Source organism: Pezoporus wallicus, unplaced genomic scaffold (genome assembly GCF_028554395.1).
Source record: "Pezoporus wallicus isolate ANWC-B61680 ecotype Strahan unplaced genomic scaffold, APGP_CSIRO_Pwel_v1 contig_5441, whole genome shotgun sequence".
Classification (NCBI taxonomy): Eukaryota; Metazoa; Chordata; class Aves; order Psittaciformes; family Psittacidae; genus Pezoporus; species Pezoporus wallicus.
Window position 1 is genome coordinate 45,083 of NW_026640767.1, and position 25,910 is coordinate 70,992.

General features: G+C 38.1%; 1 protein-coding gene across 2 annotated transcripts in view; it reads left to right on the forward strand.

The window, feature by feature from the left end:
- Positions 1 to 23,180, forward strand: part of OSBPL3 (oxysterol binding protein like 3) — a 39,757-nt gene extending 16,577 nt beyond the window's left edge. The window contains exons 10-22 of one of the 2 annotated variants that reach the window (XM_057420442.1): positions 1,414 to 1,544; positions 4,327 to 4,434; positions 6,882 to 7,016; positions 7,697 to 7,790; positions 10,882 to 11,132; positions 12,996 to 13,133; positions 15,427 to 15,490; positions 16,708 to 16,786; positions 17,689 to 17,833; positions 18,522 to 18,666; positions 19,734 to 19,860; positions 20,437 to 20,559; positions 22,071 to 23,180. In XM_057420442.1, coding sequence (XP_057276425.1) covers positions 1,414 to 1,544; positions 4,327 to 4,434; positions 6,882 to 7,016; positions 7,697 to 7,790; positions 10,882 to 11,132; positions 12,996 to 13,133; positions 15,427 to 15,490; positions 16,708 to 16,786; positions 17,689 to 17,833; positions 18,522 to 18,666; positions 19,734 to 19,860; positions 20,437 to 20,559; positions 22,071 to 22,167 — 1,637 coding nt within the window. In that variant the 3' untranslated portion in view covers positions 22,168 to 23,180. The remainder of the gene's footprint in view (positions 1 to 1,413; positions 1,545 to 4,326; positions 4,435 to 6,881; positions 7,017 to 7,696; positions 7,791 to 10,881; positions 11,133 to 12,995; positions 13,134 to 15,426; positions 15,491 to 16,707; positions 16,787 to 17,688; positions 17,834 to 18,521; positions 18,667 to 19,733; positions 19,861 to 20,436; positions 20,560 to 22,070) is intronic. The other variant, XM_057420443.1, reaches the window with a different exon arrangement.
- Positions 23,181 to 25,910: the final 2,730 nt, after the last annotated feature.

The window sequence follows — 25,910 nt, forward strand, 5'->3', positions numbered from 1 at the left end:
ATACTAATAACTTTTTTCCAAAGTTGTTTTATATCACACACCTTCCAAAAAAGGGTAGTGATGAAAACTTTTGCTTTGGCTTTTGATAAAAATTAAATAAAATGTAACATTAGTACTTTAGTATGGAATAATTCTTGAAAAACCTAACTCAGTAAATGACAAATTACTAAATGACATTTAAGGTCATTGAAGATTCAGGTCATGTCATCCATATCTGAAAGGCTTACAATAGATTGTAGCGGATACATCTTCCTCCCCCCACATGTGATACTGTTAAAGAGTTCTCCAAGTAGGTTAAAGTTAGAGAATTAGCTTTAGTAATGATTCACAGTGTTGAAATATACCTTAAAAATATTTTCTTAGAAGAGGAAATTAGGTTACATCAAATACTTAATGAAGCATTGAGGATTCACATTAACCCAGAGTGGATAATTAGAAGAGAGAGGTAAAAGAGATTTCTTGTTCTTTACCTTTTCCATGCATTCATGCTCAGATTTTATATCTCCATATCCCTGTAAATGGATACATTTTTGCACTGGCAGATTTTGTGACTGTATTGGAAGGCTTGATTAGGCCCTCGGAAATTCTCTGATTCCCCAGCTAGATGAATGTTGAAATCCTACATAAACAAATATCACTCCGATAAATTTTTATTCCTTGTGGTTAAAGAGGAAATGTTTTAATTGTAAAAACAAAAGACAAACAACAAAGGAAAGTGCATTCCCTTTTAAAAATCCAGTGATTTAAAAAATTGTATGATCTGTTGTCTGATTTCAATGTTTCAGGCTGGTGATACTGGCTCAGGAAGGAGTAGAAATAGCAGTGTAATGTGCACAACATTCAGGATCTGACCCTTTGACTGACTAAATCATCTAACGAGCTGACATTTTTCTTATCCTCAAAAGGGAAAACAAAATGCAACACCACAGTCGATTTGCTTGTGGGGAAGCTACTAACCCCATAGCTGTGGCACAGTATGTGTTATAGATGCTTTTTGGTATTATTTTCTATTTTACTTTTTTTCTTCCCTCTCTTCTCCCCCACTGGAGTTCTTAAAGGAGTATGGATTAGAGTCATGACCATCTGAAGGTGCAAGCTAATTGGGGAACAAAAGCAAGAGAGGAACAGATGTGGTTTAGTTAGCTTTGTCACCATCTGTCACAAATAATCAGAGTAATTTTGACTGTGCCTAATATAGTCAACATGGTAGCATTCACCATAAACGTTTCTCCTACTAAAAAATCTACCCTATAACCTTCATTAATATTACTTGGTTTTAGTAACCCACTCTGGATCTCTCAATGTAAATTCTTGTTTCTGTCACCATAAATGATGTTTCATTGAAGTTTTATATAGTTGGTATGTGAACAATTGGTAGCTGGTTTTAACTCACTTTTAATGAAATGCTTCTAGTTTACTTCACCTTGAGGTCAGCTTTCAGTACTATATCTACAGAGAGGGAAAAGATGAAGCAGATGCTGGACCACGATGCATCCTCATCTCCATCTGCACAAATAGCTGGCTTGAAGAATGCCTTAACATCTGTAAGTGACATGCTGAAGTTCAGCAAGTTTCATGGTTGTCAGATACTACTTTAAAATTTCACAATAGTTTGTTTCTTTAGTGTCTGTTCTGTGCTAGAATTTTCAGTATTGAATCATAGTATGTTATTATATATGGTATTTTTCAAAGACTCTTTCCTAAATGTTAAAGGTATTGTGAAATCGCTGAAGTTTGATAGATTAATTTTGGTATACAGTATAACATGTATCATTTAAAGTTAAGAAACAGAAGGCTGTTCTGTAATGATGTCTACTTTCTCTTGAAACACGCACCATTTAATCAGTCAGTTCTGGTAGTTTGCGGGTTTCCTTTTTTTTCTTTTTCCTTTTCTTTTCCTAAGCAGCACTGTATGACTTGGCATAAAATAAAGGTGAGAGTAGCTGAAAGCGCTCTGCTGTCCCTTCTAATGCACTAGAGCTTCACTGTGCTACACCAAGATACTGCAAAGCAAATACAAATACAACGTGTTAGTATTGGCTTCCAGTTAATTGTTTAAAAGCAGTAATGCAGCTGTTAGGCCAGAGTTCTAAATGACCAAAGATTGTGCGCTTTAAAAAGGTTTTTGGATGGTGTGCTTTTTGTTAACTAGTTGAGACCAGAACTTTTAGGTTGGTCTTGTTTGAATGTATCAATCAGTGGTCTGATTTCAAAAGCAATGAGGGCCATCGTTACCGTGGTCTTAAAATCTCAGTGTTTGTTGCAAATTCCTAATCAGAGGCAGGGGAGACTCTGGTATTGATAAATGTGATACAGATCACTAAAGAATTATTTCAGTATGAAAACTTCCCTTTGCTTTACAGGAACTGCATATGGTTACAGTTTTTTAAGCGTATAACATGCCTCTTTGCGGAGACCCTTAGAGGCCATGATGTCTATAGGAATTAGATAAAACTGAAACCTGTTGTGTAATAGCTACACTCACTCACTTGCACTTCTTTGTTTCTGGCTTTCAGATGTTCACCTTCTGATGTTTGAATAGGTGACTTTTGTGTTTCCAGTGTTATTTGCCTCACATTTTATATCAAAAAGCCTGTTTTAAAGATTTCTGAACTCAGTGAACACTCAGCTTAGCATGAAGTCTTTTTTCTGAGCAGTGGAATTCTGTTGTCCATCTTCATTGTTTAAATGTCTGACAAAATTCATGCTTTTAGGTCTTATTTGATACTTAATAAGCCTTTTGTAGCCCATACAGAAGTCATTTGTGAACCTTGGCAGTTTCAACAGAGGTTAACACCCATGAGAGCTGTTCTTAGCCTGCAGCTCTGTAAAGCCATGATGCCAACAGAAATTTTCTCACCCTGTACAGCAGAGATCCTGTAGGGGAAAGGAATAAGCTTCCTTTGAAGACATATGGAAGCACAGATATAATAAACTTGACATATTTCTAAGGCTTCCTTGCAAGAGAGTCCTGTGTTGATGACTTTGATTTAGTGTTACTGTTCATTTCAGTTTGTTTTCTGTAGATGAGGAACCAAGTATCACACTCACAGGTTGAAAAGTATCAAGCTTATGTCTGTTTTGCTGTCATCAGCCTGGCAGGGGAAGAAAAGCGAACAGATTTAAAGTGAATAAAACACCACAAAATTAGCATCTCTGCCTCCACTTCTCCTTCATAGTAACCTTGACTTACACAAAGTCCAAGAAAAGCAAATACAGTGGGGAAAAGTAGAATATTTTTATTTTGGAGGCAGGAAGAAGACAATAGAAGGAAGAAAACACTTTGTAGCAAACAATGAGAATTGGAAGATGCTATTACAGGGAAGCTGTGTAAATATTTTTTTCCCACTTGTTTGATGTTGGTATAATACAATGTTGTCCACTTGAACTCCTGACACAGAAGTGATACATGCCTGTGCGTCAAGTTCAGACCACACATACATAAAGCCAGAAATTAGTTTCTCCCCTCCATTACTACTTTGAGCTTACAGTCTTTCCTGTCCTCAAGGCTATTTCCAACAAAAATTACTGTCAACATCAGAAGCATTTGTGGGACAAGTGGATGTGTAAACAGCAGGGTTTTCCATATCCTAGTGTAGATTCGGATCACTAAAATGGGCAGTAAGTCTTCAGCATTGTTCCAAAATTAGTAACCCAATCTTTTCTTTCAGAGATACTTTCATTGTGGGCAAGGTTGCATTCTCTGCCTACAAGTCTACTCTATCTGACATCTGTCCATCAGATGCAGGCAGCATGTGTAAATAACATACAACAAACGTGAGTTTGCAGTAGAGGCTTTTTATTCTGATCATTGCCACTACAAGCTGGTAGGACACAAACCATACCTGCCTGAATTTGAGTCTTATTTCTCTGTCGGTGGAAGGCAAAGGGAACTGTCATTATACCAGGCTGACGGGAAAATCAAATGTTTTTGAGGGTGGCAAGAGTAAGAATTTAATGTTGAGAGAGGCTAGGTTGGAGATAGGAAAGGAGCTTGGAAAGATAAAAAGATGAGGAAAATTCATTTATAACTTACTAAATCAGCTTGCATAACCTGCTGACTTGAAATATCCCTGCCAACTTTGGCTTTTTTCCTCCATTTATGTGTCTTTTCCCTCACACTGAACAAAAAATTGTTTTAATTTTAGAGATGAGCAAGATTTGAAGCATTTATAATAAATGATTTGCTGGACCAGTACAAAATCATACAGTAGTGTTTTTTTATACTGCACTTTAAATAATCTGAGCCCCTTTTTACACAGTAAAGCCAAGTTCAAATTAGTCAAGAGAACTTTATATTCCCAATATTTTTGTTAAATATTCCAGGCAATAGCACAAAACACAGATCTTAAAGACCGGTTATGCAGAATACATGCCGAATCTATGATCCTTGATTCAGCATCTAATGCAAAATCGAGTCCAGATTTGGTGAAGGTAGGTATGGATTTCCTCTTTCAGTGATGTGTATTCCTCAAGCCCCTATACCTAGACAGTGCTGCACAGCTGCATCTTGTCCTGTTCTTAACATCTTTGCTATGGTGTATTGTGTTAGTAAAACAAGTCCGCTTTTGTGGTTATGAGTCATTTCTGATGATGTACTGTGTAATATTTGATTTCAAAGACTTCCCTGGTGAGCAGTTTTCCTAAGCACACTTCCATTGCTTCTTGCTACTGGTTCCTGGTGTTCTCCCTTGCTTCCTGCCTGCTTCCCATTCAGCGTGAGCAAAGCTGCTGCCTTGTTACTCTTGTACTACTACTGTTTCTCTCCCCCTTATTCCCTTGTTAATTTTCAACTTCTGTACTACTTTCTGTTGCCTGTTTAAATATTGTTAGCCCAAACCAGTGGCTAGCAGTGTGGATCATGTAAGGCTTAGAATAACTATCAGACATTTCCATGAAAGGGTCAAAAATATGAGATGTACAAGAGCACTTTCTGCCATTTAGTTTTCTTTGTGTGAAGACAGGGAGTCTTCTACATACCCAGTTAGCCAATTGGAGATGTACTGATTTTCAGACACTTTTTTTGCTTGCTGCAGAATGCAGGTGAATGTGGTATATTTATAGGCCATGGGATCTAGGTGTTAATAGTGCTAGTGAGGGAAGCAAGAACTGTGCTATTTCTGATGGATTTTTCTAAATGTTAACTTGTACAGAAACTTCTGCTGTAGTTGTATTCTAAATCTCCCATTAGAACTTGAGTGGATGTAATGCTGGGGGTTTTATATAACTTATTATTTCCTTTTATTTTTAAAGACCATTTAGTCATTCCGTCTGCTCACTTCTGATTTAGTTCTGTTTTAGTAGAGCTGTGTTTTGGTAATATTTAGCTGTTCAGGGCTTTTTTGGTGGTGGTTGTTGGAGCTTTTCTTCCTATTTGAGGTAGTTTTAAGGTAGTTTATTGTTCTAATGCCTTCTGCTTTTAATCCCATGAGAATTTGAACAACACTTAAATTGTTATCCATGCAAGCATTAATCTGTTGTTTTTACTTTCAGGAGTTCTTTATTTCCTTATTTAGTGGGAGTCCTTTCAATGATAATAGATTCTGATACTTGTTCTATGCAGTACACACACACAACAAAAATAGCTTTCAGAATGTTCTTTAGAGATTCAGTTCACAAATTCCTTCTGTCCTGGTTTGGGATGGAATTTAAGGATGAAATTTCTTATACTGGAGAAGTTTCATTTTGTATCTGTGGGAGGACTGTGATCCAGAAATGCTGCTGTGAAGAAGACAGGGCTACTGCACAAAACTTGGCTCTAAATGATACATCCGGTGCTGTGATAGACCTGTGAAAACTGAAGCAATATAAACTAGTATCCCAAGCTTTTGCGTAAGGTGAAGTTTAGTTTGTTTATTGGGCAGTTTATATTGTTGTTTATCATGCCAGAGTGGCAACATGAAAGAAGACAACCTTAAGCTCTCATGTGATAGATATAAAACCTGCTGTTCTTTTATGAGCCTTTCCTGCTCACTTTCCTTCTCAGATTCAGAATGCTATTGGAAACATTCCCAGTAGCAATGCCCACGTATGTAAGATTTTTTTTTAACTTGTAGGCTAGTGTAACTGCCTACCCCCAGAAGAGGCAGTGCTGAGGCAATGCTGAGGTTTCTCTTCTTGCTGCTGTATCAGAAGTATTCATAAAAAAAAAGTCTTTTGTAAGGTAGCAGTTTGGTTTGTTACCATCTCACCGTTATTAGCACATAATGAATAACATGCCATACCATAGTAAAATCTGCCAGCAGAAAAACTTTGAAAGAAGATTTGTCGGTTTGATTATAGGCTCGTCAGAATGTTCATTATGTTGTTCTGAAAGTAAACCACTACACCTCCTGCAGAATTGCCATAGGGCAGTCATGGTTACAAGTTAGTAAAGCATCTCATGCAGAAAAACTTCAGAGCAGCTTATTACGCTCCTTTGGGTCAGCTAGTCCTTTTCCTTAGCAGTGTTGGAGTTATCAGGGAAAACAATAGTGCACGATATTCTCTGATTCTTTTACTGCATCTGTAAAATGAACCAAGCCTCACTGGTCATCCCACCTTTGCTAGGCCACCTTTTGGGACTCTGCTTATGCCAGTGATCTGTAAGGCTCCCATGAGAGGAGTTACCAAGATCTCCATGGCAGTCAAACAGGCCAGCAGCAGCAAAAGCCATGTACTGTATATGCACCGGGCTTTTTTTTCCTTCTCTTTTTCTTCCCTGTGTCCTAGTTTACTTTGGTTTTAAATCCCTCTGAAACACATGCTACTTTCACTAAATTGGAGAGGAGCATGTGCAATCTTCTCCCAGTGTTTTACAGCCCTTTAAGTGACTGGAATTGCATGCCTGAATGCTGTGTGTTGTGCTTCTCTTCTCAAAACTTTTTATTTCTTTCAAACAGGAAAATTCAAGAGAAGAGAGCAGAGCTCTGGTTCACCAGGTCTCCAATGAAAGCAGACTCTCTGTAGCTGACTCTCTCACTGAATTTTTTGATGCACAGGAAGTCCTACTGTCTGCTAGCTCTTCAGAAAATGAGGTCTGAGCATTGAGATTGGTATCATTCTGATGTAGTTTCTTATCTGCTACTTGACCTGAGTGCTAACTACGCATCAGATGACTGCCAGAAAATGTCAATTTTCAAAGCATTTAGAAGCTAATATGTTGCCTGTATTTATTTGGTGTCATTGTATCTTCACAGTAAAACATAACAATTAGTATGGAGAAGTCTTAATATGCAATTGAGGCAAACGGCCATTAAGTAGCTAATATGCAGAAATTGCATATATTGTCTGCCTTTAGTCATTATACAGGTGCTTAAGAAATTGTATTGTAGAAATATATTCATAGCTGTCCTCCTGGTAGCTGTAGGTACTTCGGGGCTGATGTCATGCATACTGAAACTTACTAGCTCATTTAGCTATTTCAGACTCCATAAAAACCTTGGCTTCCAATATGAGCAAAGCCTCCGTAGCTGTGGGGCCAAGAAGATGAAGCATGTCTCCACTAAAAGGATAGCTGAATTTTCAGTGATGGTGATCTCTCCCAAACTCAGTTGTGTCTTAGAAATTCTTAGTACTTTCCTCTGATACTGAAACACATCTTAAATAGTTCAAATCTATTAAAATAATAATTGCAGCAGTAAGTAACAGTTTTCATGTGTATATGGGGTTATGGTAGTGATTGATTATTTTGCTTATTTCTCCACCACACAATCAGGTATCAGATGATGACTCATATGCAAGTGATATCAGTGATAATGTCTCAGAAGATAACCTAAGCAATGACATAGAGAGTGAAAGACAAACTTTAGGTAAGTTCGGTGTTTTATTGCACCATGCTTATTACACCATGTTATGAGAACTTTCTCTATTTTTGTTTGGATTTTTTTTTTTCTTCTCTTGCTAGAAATTATTTGATGTTACAGGTTTTGAAACATAAACAGCCTGTGTGTTTTTTTTCTCTTACAGCCTCAGATTGGTTTAGAATAGCACATTCTGATTAACCTGCATAACAGAGCCTGAGTACCATTGATTAAGCCGCATGGTGGTTCTGTATCAGCAGAGAAACACTTATTTCCTTGGCTGCTCTGGTGCAACTCCCACTCCTTTTCAGTTCCTTTCATGGCTACAGGATTTTTTCAAAGTAGCAAGGCCTAGCTGCTTGCTTTTTTTTCCCCCTTTTTTTCCAAAAAGTAATTTTCTTCATGTCAGTCTGGTTTGGGTTTTTTTTCAGTCTGCAGTTTAACCACCGCATTGCAAGATCTGTTGGTTTTAGTAGAACTCCGTGTTTAAAGGAACTTGAGAATAATTACACACTGGCAGGCCTGGTGTATGACTGTAAGGATTTCTTTTTTGCATGTTTTAATCATGATAGTCCTGTTAGTACATATGTTTATTAAACTTTCGAAAAGAATTGGTCATAACAAACTAATTGGGTTTGTGCCTTCAACTCCCTTCAGCTAACCACAGTGTTCTTCCCACTTTATCCGTATATATATATATATATATATATATATATATATATATATATATATTTTATCTTCACAAATGCTGAATGGTGATTTCTTACCAGCAGCTGTTTCCTGATCATCTCAAAGGACCAGTAGATCCCTATGAATTTGGGTAGTTTGATATGTCTGGAGATCTGTGGTATTCTGTAACTGTTTAAAATTAAGACTTTTTTTGAAAGATAGTAAAAAATTAAAGATTGACTTATCTCATGACCTGGACCTTAGAAAACTGTGCTAGTGTGGCTATTCATCTTCTGTAACACAAACTATTACTGAAGCTTTTCCGTGTTAGCAGCACTGCCACGTGCTTCTGGTACTTGATATTTTTGTGCTTTGGGCAGCCTACCACTCATTAATACCAAACTGGATGTCTTTCTCCTACAGGGCTTTAGCTGAACCATAAATTGTGGGATTATGATAAAATCCTCTGGCTACTGTAATGTAGGAGGTCCGACCAGATGATGATAATAGTCCAGTCTGGCCTTAAAAGTCATTGAGTCTAGCTGGAGGTCAGATGTCTTAATCGCCTTCAGTATTATTGCTGCCTGTTTGTCACAGCTCTTACAAACCAGAACTGCATGGGCTTTTCTTTTCATGGGGGGTGGCCAAACTTCACTGGATAGAAAATACGGTATCTGAATACATTAGTTGTTTGTACACTCTGTTCTGTCACTGTTTTACCCTAATTAATGGGCTGGTCCAGGATATGTAGTTCATTCAATTAATATTCTATATAAGATTTTAATCAGAAACTGTCAAAGGGCATAGCCAAATCCCATTTTGGAGAGCTCTTTTGAGCAAGGATAATTTTTTCACGTTTACCTCCTTCTCCAGAGATGCGCTCATTCCTGAGATATCTGAGGGAACGTCCTTCTTTTTGGTCTGTTCTGTTATTAAATAAATTCTTCCAAGAGGGAAGTATAGGAGCCAACCTCTTAACAGTATAATTGTTTCAGGTAGATTTCTTTTTATTATCCATACTGCCCGTGCCATTTTTATGCAGAAAGAAAGAGATAGGCAGTAGACTTCAAATAGTTCACCTGTCCTCATTACAGTAACTTGGTCATATGTGATATTAAGACTTTTAGTTTGTGAGGGGCAGGAAAGATGGAAACTTCTTCCTCAGAACTTTAAGGCTGTTGATTACACTTGAAAACTTCCATCTGTGGCATACGCCATACATGGCAGTGATGGAGAAGTTAGCCCTTGTGGTTTTCGGTCACTTTGGAAGCACTGCTGGTATCATGCTTGTCACTGGACCAGCAGAGGAAATACTGGTTGAAAGAATGCATTTAAGGGCAGTGATTCTTTGGCACGTGTAGCACAGTGCTGCCCAGTGCTGTATTAACTCCTCCCAAAGCAAAGCTGTGTGAGGAAAAGCCAGGTGAGGACAGGGGTTGACACCCGAATGTCTCCAGACAGTAACTATTTCTCGATTAGGAGCTTCCCAAGTGCCTCTAAGGATGTTGAAAGATAAAATATGTTCTTGTAGTAGCAGCTGTATTCCTCTGAAATGAGACTGATGCACAGTTAAGCAATGTAATCACTTCAGACTAATGCCTGTTGCAGAAGCTTGTAGCTCCATTTTGATTCTTTGACAAATCATTTTATGGCACGCTTGGAACTATTTATCCTGTTCCAGTTGCTTTGAAATGGTAACACAGACTTCAGATATTCATGTCAAGGACTCTTGACATGAGTCTTTTCTTTTTTTTTTTTTGTTTTATATCTTCAGCAAACACATAGCTCCACAGTTACATCAGCTTTGCCACCTTTACAAGAGGCCAATTCTTCCCCAACATGTGGGTATATCTAAAGCTATTTTAAATGCTAAGTGCTATGGGGAGCACTTTGGAAAAAGCCTGCATATATATACATCCATGGTGTGATAAATTTCCCTGCTAGAAGTATTCAAGAAAGTAGAGAAAGATAGGTAGGAACTGTTATTATGCTTGGAACAGTAACATACGTTTTGCCTTCTGAGAAATATCAGCTTAATTGAAGCTCTGTCAAGGAGGGAGGTTTTCTGTCCCTGAAACAGATAGGAATCCATCTCTGTCACAACTTAATTATAGTATTTACTCTTTCAAATTCAGTGTAAAGCCTAAGCCATTCCTATAGCCTGTAAGGGGAAGGGAGGTAGTTTTCTATGTATTTTGTACCTGGCATTTACCTCAGTTAACGTACAGAAGTTTAAAATCATATTCTTAAATTTATCTTTTTAATAAGAACCTATCTTCAAACCACAAATGAAATACTTACATGAATGAATTGTGAGGGTGGAAGGACCTTTTGACCGAAAAAAGATGTTTGCTTTTTAACATATGTTGCAAAGGGGATGAAACCAAGTAAATAGTGAATTGACTTCTTGTGCCACTTGCTTCCTTTTCAGACTGTATTTCTGAAAGTGGAATTGGATGCAGTTCTAAACGGAGAACATGTTTACCAGCTCCATGTCCTAATACAAGTAACATCAGCCTGTGGAATATCCTGAGAAATAACATAGGAAAGGATCTCTCCAAAGTGGCCATGCCTGTTGAATTAAATGAGCCACTTAACACCCTTCAGCGTCTCTGCGAGGAGCTGGAGTACAGTGAACTGCTAGATAAAGCAGCGCATATGCCTAACCCATTTGAACGGATGGTAAATATGTTATTCCAAATATTTAGTAACATTCAGCGTAATTAGAATAGGTTAAATATAAAAACAATCTACCAAAGAAGTGAGGATGTTCTGTTCTGTTTTTTTCCCAGCTGAAAGGCAGACTCACCAAAGATCTATCCGTACATACTTACATAACCCCCCGTTTTTTTACTCTTCTGCATGATCTCCGTTGCTTTGTCAGGAAGTCTCTCTCCTCGAGTACCTTGTTGTCCTGCAAGGTTAAACAGAGAAATAATTTAGTTCTGTTTTGCAGCTCTTACTCTGTAAGATTAGGGGGGACTATGGACTAATATACTTCTCTCTTGAGTGTGACAGCTACAATATCCTTTATTTTTTAAGGCTGTCTAATCTGGTAACACAATTGTGGTGGATCTTCCAGTCCCACCCTACTGTGATATCTTTATATTGACTGAGTGAGCTCTATTTGTTTTATTAACTGGTTTTGTGAAGTTTTGGGGTTGATCCAAAATGTTCAGGATCCCAAAACCAGGGAATATGAGTGTATGCTGGGTACAAGAATGGTGTCACCTTCTGTCAGTGCAGAACCCTGAATTCAGCATTTGGCAAAAGAAAAAGAGAAAAATGCATTTCGATCATTCTGCTTCCAGGTGCACAAGAGCTACTTAATATGTAAGCCCATAAATAAAGAATTAAAGGCTCTCTAAATTCTCTTAAATGGAAGCTATAGATTGTCCCTTAAATTGAATTAAGCCTTTTTAAATCAATATATCTTAACATGAGATTATTAATGAATGTAAAATGTTATAAATACTGTTTGAAAAGCCTCTTGCTCAATTTGACATTGTAAGGGTTACAATTTGGTGTCTGTTCTCAAGACAGTGTGAGTATTCACTGGGGATATTTCCTGAGGTTTTCATTGCATAGCTTTTCATGTTCTTTTGAGAACATATGTGAAAAGGAAAAGGAAATGAGCAGAAGTTAGTTGTTCATACAGGAATGAAAAAAATCCTTTTCCCTCCTTCCCACACCCAAGCATTTGGAAATTACCTCAGGCTGGAGTATTCTTTGCCTTTGAAAAATTCCTGAGGCAAAACTAATGCTAGCTGTTGCATAGTAATTGCAATAGCTCATAAAATAGCCATTCTGAAGTGGATTCAGTTTCAGAAATTGTGAAAGGAGAGCATCTACACTTTCAGAAGATGGGGAAAAGGAAATTAAAAGGGAGAAAAATGGTACAAGAGAAACCTGAATTCTAACCCCAGATTCTAATTCCTCAGGTGTAGGAGGAATTATGCTTGAGTTGACTGCAAAAATTTGGGAAGGTTACCTGTGTCTCAGTCATAATCAAGAACAGTTTCATAATTTGGTAATAGCACACAGTAGATAAAAGGCAATTCAACTCAAACTGCATTAGAAATAACAAACTTGGTGAAAACCAAATTCCTGTGCCATGTTTAGGAAAAGGATAGTTGATAGATCCATAGAATCACAGACCATAGCTATAAAAGCCAGTTATAATACAAAATCTAACAGTGATTTTTAAGGTTACTGCTCTAACCGTTGGAGAATGCTAAACTGTTTCAAATGGCTTTCAGAAATGCTGGTTTCCATTGATTAAATTTGCAGTGTTTGACCCTAATAATCCCATCCGCAGACCGGTGGATGCCTTTCTGAAAACTCAATTCTCTTAACGTGTGAGCTAGTGCTTAACTTGCAAGAGGCATTCATGTTTGTAGATTGCAAATGATGGGAAAAATACAGAATCTGAGGTCAGGATATGACCTAATTTTTCTTTCCTTCTGTTAAATCAGAATGTATAGAAAAAAATTGTGCCTGGCTGTAGAAATGAATTAATCACAGTTCCACGTATGTTATTCCCAGGTGTATATAGCTGCATTTGCGGTCTCTGCATATGCCTCCAGTTACTACCGAGCTGGAAGTAAGCCATTTAATCCTGTGCTTGGAGAAACCTATGAATGTATTCGTGAAGATAAGGGTTTCCAGTTCTTTGCGGAACAGGTATTGTATGCTGCAACCCTTAGATTTGCTATGTGATACACTGCTTAATTCTAAAAGCATGGCTGGAATCCTCTGGAATTAATAGCAAAATGCAACACTACTTTGACCCGAGGCCAGCAAAAACTCAAGGGACACTGCAGAATTATACATGAAGGAAACTGTATTTTGAGGAAACTCTGCTAATTCTGGGGTGGAGCATAACAACCAACAGCTGACACTCGAGCAGCAGAGGCTGGCAGGCTGCCTACTCCAGTAACTAGATAACTTGTTTAAATAGAGTGCAGTTCCCCATGCTGAAATCTGATCATGACTGCATTCACATTCTTGTCATTTTCTTCTGCGTGTACTGTATCTTCACCTATTTAATGTCTTCTTTGATAACAATTATATCCCTTGTGTGAGTCAGTCAACCACTAGTATTTTCTGTGGTACCATGAATATTTCTGCTTTCTATCCAAGTACTTTTGGGCTAAGCTTTTCAAATCTGGTACCACAGCCTAGTAGGTGAAGGATGTATACGTCAAGGTCTGAGTGTTTATGAATAAATCAGTACAAAGGCTGCATTTTTTAAGAGGAATTTTAATACATGAGGGGATTTGGGCTATTAACTATCATTCCAACACAAGCATATAAGTGATGTGATATATGGAGTGGTAAAGGTACTATAATCATATGGGATGGAGGAATATTAGGAATGAAGGGCAGCATAGAGGGAAAGACATTTCATGCAGCTTGCAAGCATTAAATATTCCTCTTTTCATCAGGAGCTGTTGCTTATTGCTTGTGCAAGCATTTTGATGCTTACTCTAGATAATGTGTTAGCGCAGGTAGTATGTAATTCATGGAATAGATAGTCAAAATATAGGAAAAAAAGCCCTCAGCAGAGATTCTGTTCTATTACTAGAGTGAGTTTAGAATAACTCCACTTAGCACTATGACCTTATTCTAGAATTACAACAGTTTAAGTAAGAGCTAAATTTAACCCATGAATTATAGTGACATTTGGGGTTAATCTGGCTGCCGTGAGAGTGTTGCTCTTGGTGGATTAGGGCATAGCTGAGATTAATTAGTTGTCCTGGGTTCAGCTGTAACAGTTATTTTTCTCCTTCTAGTAGCTGGTGCAGTGCTGTGTTTTAGCTTTAGACTGAGAACAGTGACAGTAACACACCGATGTTTTAGTTGTTGCTCAGTAGCTCTTACTCTGATTAAGGACTTTTCGTCTCTTATGCTCTGCCAGTGAGGAGGGGCACAAGAAGCCGGGAGGAAGCAGAGACAGAACACCTCACCCAAACTAGCCACAGGGATATTCCATACTACAGCACATCATGCCCAGTATATAAACTGCGGGGAGTCACCTGGAAGGGACTGATCGCTGCTTGGGTCAGGCTGGGTGTCGGTCAGCAGAAAGTAAAACTTCATTTGAGCCATGTAGGTGCTTAAGAAATTGAATTCATAGTGGGAAGTAGCAATTGGACTTGAAAATAAAGTTGTCTTTGTCAAAAGAACAGTAGGCATTGCACATCAAACAGACAGTCCTGGTCAGTTGTTGTGTTCAACCAGAAGGGTGAATTTACAGCCAAGGAAGAGCGGTGGCTGCTTTCACTTTGTGCAGTTACTTCACTATTTACTATTTCCTTCTAATAGTCTGCACTGTGTATTTGTTTATTTACTCACAGTCCTTGCTTTGCTGTTTTGGTGGTTGTGCTAATTCATGTACGTGCTATTACTCGAAGCTGATTAAATGCAGTGTGTATGGATAGAGTTTAGCACCGGGGGTGTCACTGCAGCTGATAGGGATTGCTAGATGGAATTTGACTTCTCCACCCATGCCCCCCTCAGGGATTCTGATTGCTGCCTCATCCCTCATAGTCAGGGTTTTGTGGGTATTTGCTAGACAGAAGAATTTATCCCTTTGCTTATTTTATTCTTGTTGGTGTGCTCAAAGTGTGGCTTCTGTCAATATGTTAAGAGATCCTAAGGGTAAATATAATTATCACCTTAGAGACCAGGTACAAAATAAATAGTTCGATTTTCACTCAATGAACAAAATTCACAGGCCTTTTAAAATAAGTACTTCTCATTTCTTTCAAGGCTTCCTAGGTCTCAGTACCATATTAATCTCACTGACACCCCCTTCAGGACACATCTGCAAAGGGAAAGTAACCGTTCAAATTGTAAATGCTATATATGAATGAAAAATTATGGAGAAAAACAGAAGAATCCAAACTGAAATGACTGCTCAAGTGTTAATATGTCCATCTTTTTTTTTCCCCCTTTCACGTCTTGCTATTAGGTCAGTCACCATCCACCTATTTCTGCATGCCATGCTGAATCTGTGAATTTTGCTTTTTGGCAAGGTAACTCTTCAGTCTATCATTTACTTCTACAGTGTTCAGAATATTTTCATTGTATGTCTTACATGAGGCATCTAGAAATTTGGAAAATGTGAAATTCCCTGCTTAAAGTGTATTAGAATGACTTTAAGAAAGGCTAGCTTATACTTACTTGCATGTCTCTTGCTTGGATCTTCTGCCATTAGAAAAATACTCAAGTTTTTTAAATAACATTGATTATTCTCATGTACAAATAACTGCATTTCTTTGAAATCAGATTTGTTGAGGGGGATTCTTTAGTAAGGAGGAGTTGTACCTCAAGCTATCTATAAATCAAACAAGCTAGAACACAGTGTGAAAAACTACAAGTTAAATCTGGAGCCTTGGCAGATCGTGTAAACCTCTTCTGAAAACAATATCCAAAAATGAGAATAACAGCAAGGATAAATATATTTACCTTGTCTTTCTCTGCTGACATTATTACAGTATGTAAGAAATTGTGCTGCTTGACTCTGAACATTGTGTTTCAAAAGGAGTGCGTTGGAGCTTTGTTTGCTCTGTGATGCTGGTGAAGATGTCAGTCACAGTGCCTATGTGGCTGGATATTTTTGGAGTGTATACAGAACATAACTATACTTCTAACTCAGTTAAAATCCTTCACCCAGTGTTTTTTCAGTTGGCAATGTAGCCATATTATAACCTTTAATTCTGTTATGACTGACTCTGCTGGCTTGATTAGAGTTATTACAGATGGAGCCACACTGAACAGAAATTGGAACTCTTGACATTAGTCTGGGTTTCATTATTCAGTTTAATTCTTTGTTTTGTAAACAAATACAAAGACACAAGAGTCCTGTTGATGGCAAAAAAGCAGAGCTGACCAAAAATTCATTCAGTAACTGAATACTATATAAATAAGACTGGATATAGCAGCCTGTCTTAATAAAACCTGATGAATTCCAGAGAAGTACATGCTGTCTGTAGCTTATTCAAATTCCTCTCATTTCAAAGAGTTCTTGAGAAGTGACTTTTAGACCTCTGTTACTTCAATAATCCATTATATAATGAGAAAAAAACCAAACCCAATCCCATGTTCTAAGGTCCACAGCATTCTTTTAACACTTTTATTATGATGTACTTTGTTATTTTTCATTACTTGAAAATCAAATAGAGCCCAGAAATAGATTTATTCACGCATGCCTATGACTAAACTGTCTTTTTCTTTCATTTTCCTGTTTCAGATGTAAGATGGAAAAACAAATTCTGGGGAAAGTCCATGGAAATTGTTCCAGTTGGTACAACACATGTAACTCTTCCAGCGTAAGTGCTGCAACTGTGCATTGCTGCTCACACATAGGCACAGACATGCTTGTACACACAGGAGCCACAGTTATGCAGATGAGACCAAGCTATGCTGTGCTGTATTAGACCTTTGGAAGAATTAGTGATTAGGATTTAATTTAAAAAGGAAGGGGGGGGGGGGAGAGGGGAAGCAGGGAATAAAAGCCCTCACCAAACCAAAAACTGAAGCATAAAACAGAACCACTGACTCTTCAGAAGGTTATAAAAACCAAAAGGTGAAATAGAAAACATTACTCCTGTGTATCTTGAATAAAAGCAAAACTGGTAGTTTCATACTTGAGTTGAATTTCAAGCTTCATGCATTATAAACTCACAGGGACAAACTGCATGGTAAAAGAAGCTATGAATTCTTTTGCTTGAATATGGGTTCCTGGGAGAGGGTGTTATGGCTGTTCTTGTCTTTTGTACCTAGATTTGTACAGATCATAACACCATGGGGTCCTGGTTTGTAGGTGAGGCCAATAGCCATCATCACTACGTAAATCATTACTGTAAATGATAAACAGAACCAGTTGTGTATCTGTTGTTTATTGTCTAAGTAAGTAAGCAGCCACTGTAGGTAAGTGTTGAGTATAGTTTAATTAAAAACAAAATCTGCAGTGTTCCTATGCAGGCTTGTCAGAGTGCTCGTTACAGGTCAACCAGTAAAATCCCTTAAGGAGCCTTCTGGGAGACAGGATTGTTGTCATAGGATTTGCTTTTGAGAAGGTGTGGGGCAAGAACATGAGGCATTCCAGGGAAAAAAATGGTTTTGTGGGGTTTTTCTAATCATGTTCTCTACAATTATTTTTGTTTTTCCACAAGTTGAGGGTTCATTTGACCACAGAATAAGATTTTTCTTGTGTGTATTTTTCTTACAGTTCTAAAGACCATTTTGCATGGAACAAGGTGACATCTTGCATCCATAACATTTTAAGTGGGCAAAGATGGATTGAACACTATGGAGAGATCATCATCAAAAACCTCAATGATGACACTTGCCACTGCAAACTGACTTTCATAAAGGTAACCACAGCAATAACCACAGCAGTGTTGGCAGTGCCTTTTCTAACGGACGCAGCAGTGTGTGGATGCTCTGCTGAAGCTCAGTACAACTGCTTACGAGCTTTATTTTCCTGTATTTCTCTGTAATTACCTGTGGTTCTTTGAGACACTTTAACTCTGAAGGAACTGCTGTTCACTAGATAGAGCCAGATAAGAAACAGAAGCAGCAGCTTTCTCGGGTGATTCCAGTGGAGGTGCAAAAATGTATGAGGAAATGGAAGGAAGAAATATGATGAAAAACTACTGTGTGTTTGATGAAAGAGGAAGGCACAAGGTGTCTGCTGACAGTGGTTTACCACATGCCTGATGATAACCCATTGGCATGTGCTGTAGTTACATTCATTCACCAGCTATAGAACCAGGGCTTAGGCATGGTGCTTCACCCAGTGCTCTTTTCTAGCCCTTTGCAAGTTTTCAGAGGAGTTTAAGGGACAGGTTGTGGTGTTAATAAGCTTTTGCTTCAGTACAAGGCATCTAATACTGCCCCTAAAAAAGGTAAACAAATTAAATACAGTTCTCAATGTTAGTATTTTAATAAGCTGGTTAATAGTACTAACAGTAGTTGTTTGCATGGTGCTACTGACATGGCAAAATCACTCACACTTCATCTCTTATGCACCTTTTTTCCTCTTGTTCCTCTTACTTCTAGGCAAAGTATTGGAATCCAAATGCACATGAGATTGAAGGCTGTGTCATGGATAAAGCTGGGAAAGTTGTGCATCGACTCTTTGGGAAGTGGCATGAAAGTTTATACTGTGGGACGACTTCATCTTCAAACTGCATATGGAGAGCAAGTTAGTGATCAGAATGGATAATGTGCAGAACTTTAAGATCTGCTTAAAGTTTATTATTTTCATCTCTTTATTAGGCCCCAACTTCTTGTTATTTCTATGTCAAATACTGGATTTTTGTCAGCACTTAAAATTTAGACCAGGAGAATACCTAATTTATTTTTAATAATACGGAGAACTTAATCCCACGGCTTCCTGCATTTTCCTCATTCTCCCTCGTTTTCATATTTGGGCATGAAGTGGGTATTGAGGACCCCAAAAGGAAGAAGGAAAAAAAGGAACAAACCCTCCCACTTCCTGTGTAGAGAAGTGTTGTGTATTTCATGTATTAAACATTGGAAGATAGCCCACAGTGCTCAGTTCTGTAATGACAGCCATATTTGAACTTCTCCCAGACTTGTGGGGTTTTGTCTACTGTAGTTTGAAAAAAGCAGTATGACAATAACATGACCTTCTGTTTAGAATCATAGAATCGTTAGGGTTGGAAAGGACCTTAAGATCATCAGGTTCCAACCCCCCTGCCATGGGCAGGGACACCTCACACTAAACCATGTCACCCAAGGCTCTGTCCAGCCTGGCCTTGAACACTGCCAGGGATGGAGCATTCACAACTTCCCTGGGCAACCCATTCCAGTGCCTCACCACCCTTACAGTAAAGAACTTCTTCCTTATATCCAACCTAACTTCCCCTATTTAACACGTTATCCCTTGTCCTATCACTACAGTCCCTAGTGAAAGTCCCTCCCCAGCATCCTTATAGGCCCTCTTCAGTTGTTGGAAGGCTGCTATGAGGTCTCCACACAGCCTTCTCTTCTCCAGGCTGAACAGCCCCAACTTTCTCAGCCTGTCTTCACACAGGAGGTGCTCCAGCAGAGAGAACAGAAATCTGTTTTGTTGCAGGGCAATTATGAAGCATGATGTTGCCTTTTGTCCCATCATTAAAACAGTCATATTCTCCCAGAGCTGAAACTGTGGTTTGGAGAGGAACAAATGAGTGAGGGGAGCTTGGAATTTTCCTCCTAAAGATGATAGTATTTAATTAGGATTCTGAATTTACTCTTCCTCTGTAGATCCAATGCCTAAAGGTTATGAACAGTGGTATGGATTCACTCAGTTTGCACTGGAGTTAAATGAACTGGACCAGCAAGCTAGGTCATTACTCCCATCCACTGATACGCGTTTTAGGCCAGACCAAAGGTAAGAAGTTTTAAGTGTCTTCCTCACATAGTTCTTCATCTTTTGTATGGTCACTTTACCCTAAGCTCCAGCTATTTTGTGCAGATACCAGCAGTGTGTTTCTATTTCTACATTAATGTTCATCTGAAACAGACATTTTAATCACTTATCAGAGATGGTCTAGTCATGATGGAGCAGTGTTTCCTAAATTGGCTCTTCGATGCTTCTAGATAACTACCTTTCAAAAAATATTAAAACTTCAGTACTTCAGGTATACAGTATACAACTGGATGTTGAGTGTCCTGTGTTTGAATAGCCAAAAACTGAGGCACTTGAAACTTCTCTCTGCAGTGGAATTTCTGCTGTTTCTAATTCCCAAGTAAAAGAATACAAAATTACTACACCTCTGAGCTTGTCATGAGACTTACTTTTCCTGAAGTGCTTTCGGATGATGCAGCTGCCTACAGATGTGGCTGTTCATCTTTCAAACACTGTGAACTGCCTGCTGCAAAGATTAGATTCTGGAGCTCTAGAGGACCTGGCAAAGATGGGGAATATGAACACCAATTGTCTCTCTCATCGCTGCTGGTGCTACAGGTTTCTAGAAGAAGGGAATATTGAAGGAGCTGAAATGCAGAAGCAGAGGATTGAGCAGCTACAGAGAGAACGACGGAAGGTGCTGGAAGAAAACAATCTAGAGCATCAGCCTAGATTTTTCAGGTACTATATAATAAGTAACATGTACTACCATGTATTGCAATTCTTGTTATAGATCTGGTTCTAACCTGCCATAAAGCAGGATCCATTTTTTTCCAGATTCTTCTGCAGTCTTGATTTTTCTACCTGGGGAATGTAGAATCTCCAGACTTAGTTAAAACTCAGAATTATATATTGTCTTTTCATTACTGCATCCCTGAATTTCTTTCTAATTTTTTACCTTTATGGCAACTTCTTTGAATTTGCCTGAGTGAATGTAGAATTTCTGATTCTTTCAAACAAGGTCAAGTGGCTGGATTTAGCTTAATTATCTCTCTGAACTGCTGCTGAATTCAGTGGGATTGCCTTGTGCAGAAGTCTGCAGAGTTGGAGCCTTTCATTTCCAGGGCCATTTTTGGACATGTTTCCTCTATTTTATGGGGAGAGAATTACCATTCAGAGGGCACTTTGTTTCTTCCTGTTGTAAATCAATTAACAGGGGACTTCAGCTATCGAAAGTCAAAAAGGAATGCTAGTGAGGACATGGCCTTTGACCTCCCATTCTGCACTGAAAGAGTTGGAGCCTAAGTGAATGTTATATGGGCCTATGTATCATAGTTAACAAATCTGGGATCATAATTTTTTTCTGGATGCATAGGTAATGTATTTTTGAGGAACACAAAAGTATTTAAAATAGGTGCAAAAAGGGAATGGCTTAGACCACTAGATGTGTGACTGGCTGGTGAGCTAACTCACCACATCAATCACACCTACTAAAGAGAAGTAACTGTTGCTTCCAGCAGAACAGAGGCAAAGTCTAATACTTCACAATTGTATACTCACAGAATTGTGAATAAGTGAGGATTTGAATCCTTCCAGCAATGATTTGAAAACTGAAATTTGTGCTGTAGATTAAATTAACAGAATACAGAGTTTAATTACTATATAGCAGAAGTTTTACCTTGTGTTAGAGAAGATATGAATTATGCATTTGGCTTTTCAGTACTGATTTCTCTCTTCAACAAGTTACAACCCTTGATTTAGTTTCAAAATAGTTGTTTATTGTGTGAGAAATGTTGCACACTAGATTAAAAGCAGACTGATTCTTTCAGGGTAAGGTATCTAGTGCAATGAGGGTTGCCTCATGACTGAGAGCTTACAGGCTCTCTTTATGCAGTAACTATGGCAAGCCATCTTTAGAGAGGGAAAAGGAATATTTCCACTTATCCACACAAAGCTGCCTTTGAGACCATGAAATAAACGTGGACTTTATTTAGTTTTGGGTGCTAAGCACTGGTATGTGACAGTGCAGAAAGTGTGTTGATCTCAGCTGAACACTAGGCTGCTGAGGTGTTATCTTCAAGGCCAAGTGCAGACATACAGTTTGACTCTCCAAGCTATACTGCCCTATTTGAAGGCTGCACCTGGTTTGTGGGCTAGATTGGGTATTTTTGCATAGTGCTACATTGCATTACACAGCATGGGTATGGAAAATATAAGCTTTACATTTAAGACATCTGTTTAATCTTTAATAGGAAATCCAACGATGACTCCTGGGTGAGCAATGGAACCTACATGGACCTTAGAAAAGAACCTGGCTTTTCCAAACTGGACAATCCTGTCCTCTGGTGAAAGAGGAGCTAAATGAAGCTATTCTGTGCTGCATTCTTGGATCCAATTTAAAAGGAGTATATATAAAATATACCTATCTATAAATATATCTATATATACACACACACATATAATATATGTGTGGGGTGTGTGTATGTGTGCAAGTGTGCATATCTCCAGAATTGTTCTTAATTTAGAATCCAGTAATTCATTTCCTTTACTCTATTGCAGTGATTGTTTGAATGTATAAATAGCCTGAGTTCTTTTTATAAGATATTTAATAAAATAGTACTGAATGTTAACAGCAAGAGGGAAAAGAGGAGCTTTTACACTACTTTCCAATGTGTAATAATGTCAGTTCTGAGTTAACTTAATGCCTTATTGAATTGCAGTGGAGACAGTGGCATCAGCAGTACTCTAGCTGTGCTGAGAAATCAGAGTGCAAGCCTTAGTAACTCAAATTGTAGGTAGGCTGCCACAATTCAGTAGTTAATTTGGCTGCCTCTGGGCTGGTATAAATTGCTAAAACAGGATGACAGCCGGTGTTGGAAGCTGAGTATGATCTTTTGCTGCTTGTACAAAAGATTTAATTAAGCTTTTGTTTCTATTAGCTTTCTTCTTAGCATTATGGAAGAGGTAGTTCTGAGCTTACATCAATGGTTCTACTGCCTTATATGTAAACTGTACCCAGCTAAGTGTAGTGCTAGAACTTCAGGATTCGCCAAAATTTTCCACTGGGAAAAAATTCCACTTTAGATTTATAGCCCCCAACAGGGCAAGAGGAGGAGATCCTTTGTGTATATACTGCTTGAGCACTGAGTAGACAAAGAAGCTCTCTTTTTCCAGTAAATAAAACCTATACAGAGCACGAAATCCTGTGCTTCCATAGCTTCATTTGTTTTTATTAACCTAAAAATTGCACCAGTAAGACTTTTTAAAAAGTAAGCAAACTGATTGTTTTAAGCTAGACATTTTTTCTTAGTATTTTGATATTTTCTACCTCTTAAGAAATAAACAACATATTTAAGATCTTATATTTAAAAAATGACCATCTGCCTTATGGAGAAGTGTATGGAGTCTTTGATCTTCCTCTGTTTGTTTGTTATGTTCAGATAAATATTCAAATGTCTTGCACTAAATCAGTTGCATCCCTTTCCTGTAATTTCACACATATGGCTAGATTTATGAGACTACTGAACCATAGGTCAGAAATTCAGCAGGAAACAAATGTAGCAGAAGTTGCACTTTTGAATGAAGATTATAGAGATGGGCAGTGTTCTTGGTTTTTCCATCAAATCACAATGCCACAATTCCTACCTGTCTGCAGTTCACACCTGACCCATGATTCTTCAGGTCTGTTCTATGAATGATCTGTGTACCTCTCTGGCAACAACACGGTTATAGACCTGTATCTTGTCACCACCACCACCACCCCTCTTTTCTTTTTCTTACATGCCACTTCAGTAACACAAAACATAACCAAATGTTGGCATGTTAAGACTGGCTTATGACTGGAACAACTGGACATGGCATGGATAAGGTAGACTCCTTGGGGGGTAGCAGCTTTGAAAAGCTTGCATTTTACTGTGTGCTGCATTGTGCTAAAGAAAACCCATTCAAGATGGATCCATCTGTTATATGTAACATGAAGGAAATACTATGAAAGCTTCCATGTTAAACCAAATCTGTGATGTCAGATTAGATGTATATTTGAATTTTGCTTTCTGTTACCTTGAAGCTCCATATTCTTAGGGGGAGATGAATGATTTTTCACTATTTTTCCCTTTGCCTAGGAACTCTGCCGCACTATCATTTCTGTAACTTATTACCAAAGAAGTCAGCATTACTCTTTCTGTTTAATATGTCTTTTAAATACTTGACTACAATCCAGCAACTTGCAACAAGGCGAGCTTCACATTACTATAAAGACAAAATCTGGGCTTTGATTCCAAAGGAAATCTTAACTTCTGGGGGCTGTTTGGCTTTTCAAGGAAAGTGAGGATCTCTTCGTGGCTTGTTCCCTTCCTGTGTTTTATTCTTGTACTATCAAAATATGGCAAAGAAATGAGTTGATATTTGTAATTATCCTTGCTGTCGGTAGTTACCATTTATACTAAAACTAACATTCATTTAACAACAAATTAGGGTTTTAAATAAAAAAACTTTTAAGAAAGGGAACAATATGTGGACAATGCAGTAAACTTGTTCATCGTCATATTTGGCAGCTACTGTGACTACTGTCTGATCTGATTGCTGGGTTTGTATTTTGTCTGTATGGGGGGATTTCCCCGTACTTTGACAGGTGAACTAATAGTTGATAGCACCTGAAATTAAAGAGTTAGTTGCCAAAAGGCACAGTATTCCCATGCATTAAAATCAGCAGGTTTTAAATGAAACTAATCTCATATTTGGTGGTTTTGATGTTTGGGAACTCAGACTGGCAGTGTTGCCATTTATCTTAACAGTCCAAAATATCTAAAATACATAAATGACAAGAAGCATTTATTTGGCTTAGTGCCTTATATAAAATATTCTTCAGCAAAATTCCCATATCAAGAAGGTAAACTGCAGAATTTCACTATCAGCTCCAGAAAAATAATGCATGAGAATAATCCAGGGCATTTCTTAAATACATGAAGTAAAAATCATTGCCCAAGTAGTAGCTCCTTTTGTAAATCTCTTGACACATTTGCAAACACAATATGGCAAGTTGTGAATGATCCTCTGACCCCATGTTTCCGACAGCAGCATAGTTGTCCCTGCTTACTTTTGTATTGTTTTGGTTTAGTCATTAAGCTTCTGTGGAAGAAAATTGTCTTGATGTTTTCTCTGTGTATTTCTGCATAAAAATATATTCATTATCACAAACCTTAATATACTCTATACAGTTATTCTTGTTAAAATATGAAATTTTGGGAATTTTCTTCCTCAAAACTTTGTATGTGTTAATGTGTGCACAATTTGCAGTAGCTTTCTGCAATATAACTAAGACTGTTGTTTTTAATAACTGACATAGAGGGACTTCTCCCTCCCCTGTTTCTACTCTGTATGGTGAAAAGAACACACTGGACAACTTACTGCTTCCTTTCATATGCAGCAGTGATCCCCAAGCTGTTCAGCTCAGTGGATCAGTCTTAAAATTTCCTGATGCCCACTGCCTGCTGTTACAGCTTTCTTATTTGATAACTATATAAACATTACTAAGTATGACTTGGGAGGGCAGTTTGAGAAGCACTCATCTAGCACTGCCTTTCTTTGTGAATCCCTTCAGGGTAAACCACTCACAATGAATTTGTATCACGATAGATGATGGAAAAGCTAAGCAGCTAAAACTGAGCCCTTGGGTCTTAAAACACTGGCTCAGTTTTGAAATTACATAGCAAAGAAAGCAAAAAAAATCCAGGGAAATAGTGGTCATAGAAGCAGAAACTTACAACTCTGCTTCCAGGCTTAACACTTGTTACAATGGGATTATGGAACAGTGTCACTTGTTTAGGAGGCTACTCTTGGTAGCACAAAGGACCCTTAAGACTGAGTGGAACTGAAATACCCCATTAATGGCTGCTTTTCTTTCTGTATCTCTGCTCTCCGAGATACGCTTTGTGTTGATTTGCCAGCACTGATGTACGTCTTTCAGATACAGCAAAATACTTAGGTTCTGTATCGATTCTGTATACAGAACTTAGAAAATCAGATGCTTGTAAAGAAGAGCAAAACCAGCCAGAATTTTGATAAGGAAACATCCTAAAGAGCTGTTCTTCCAT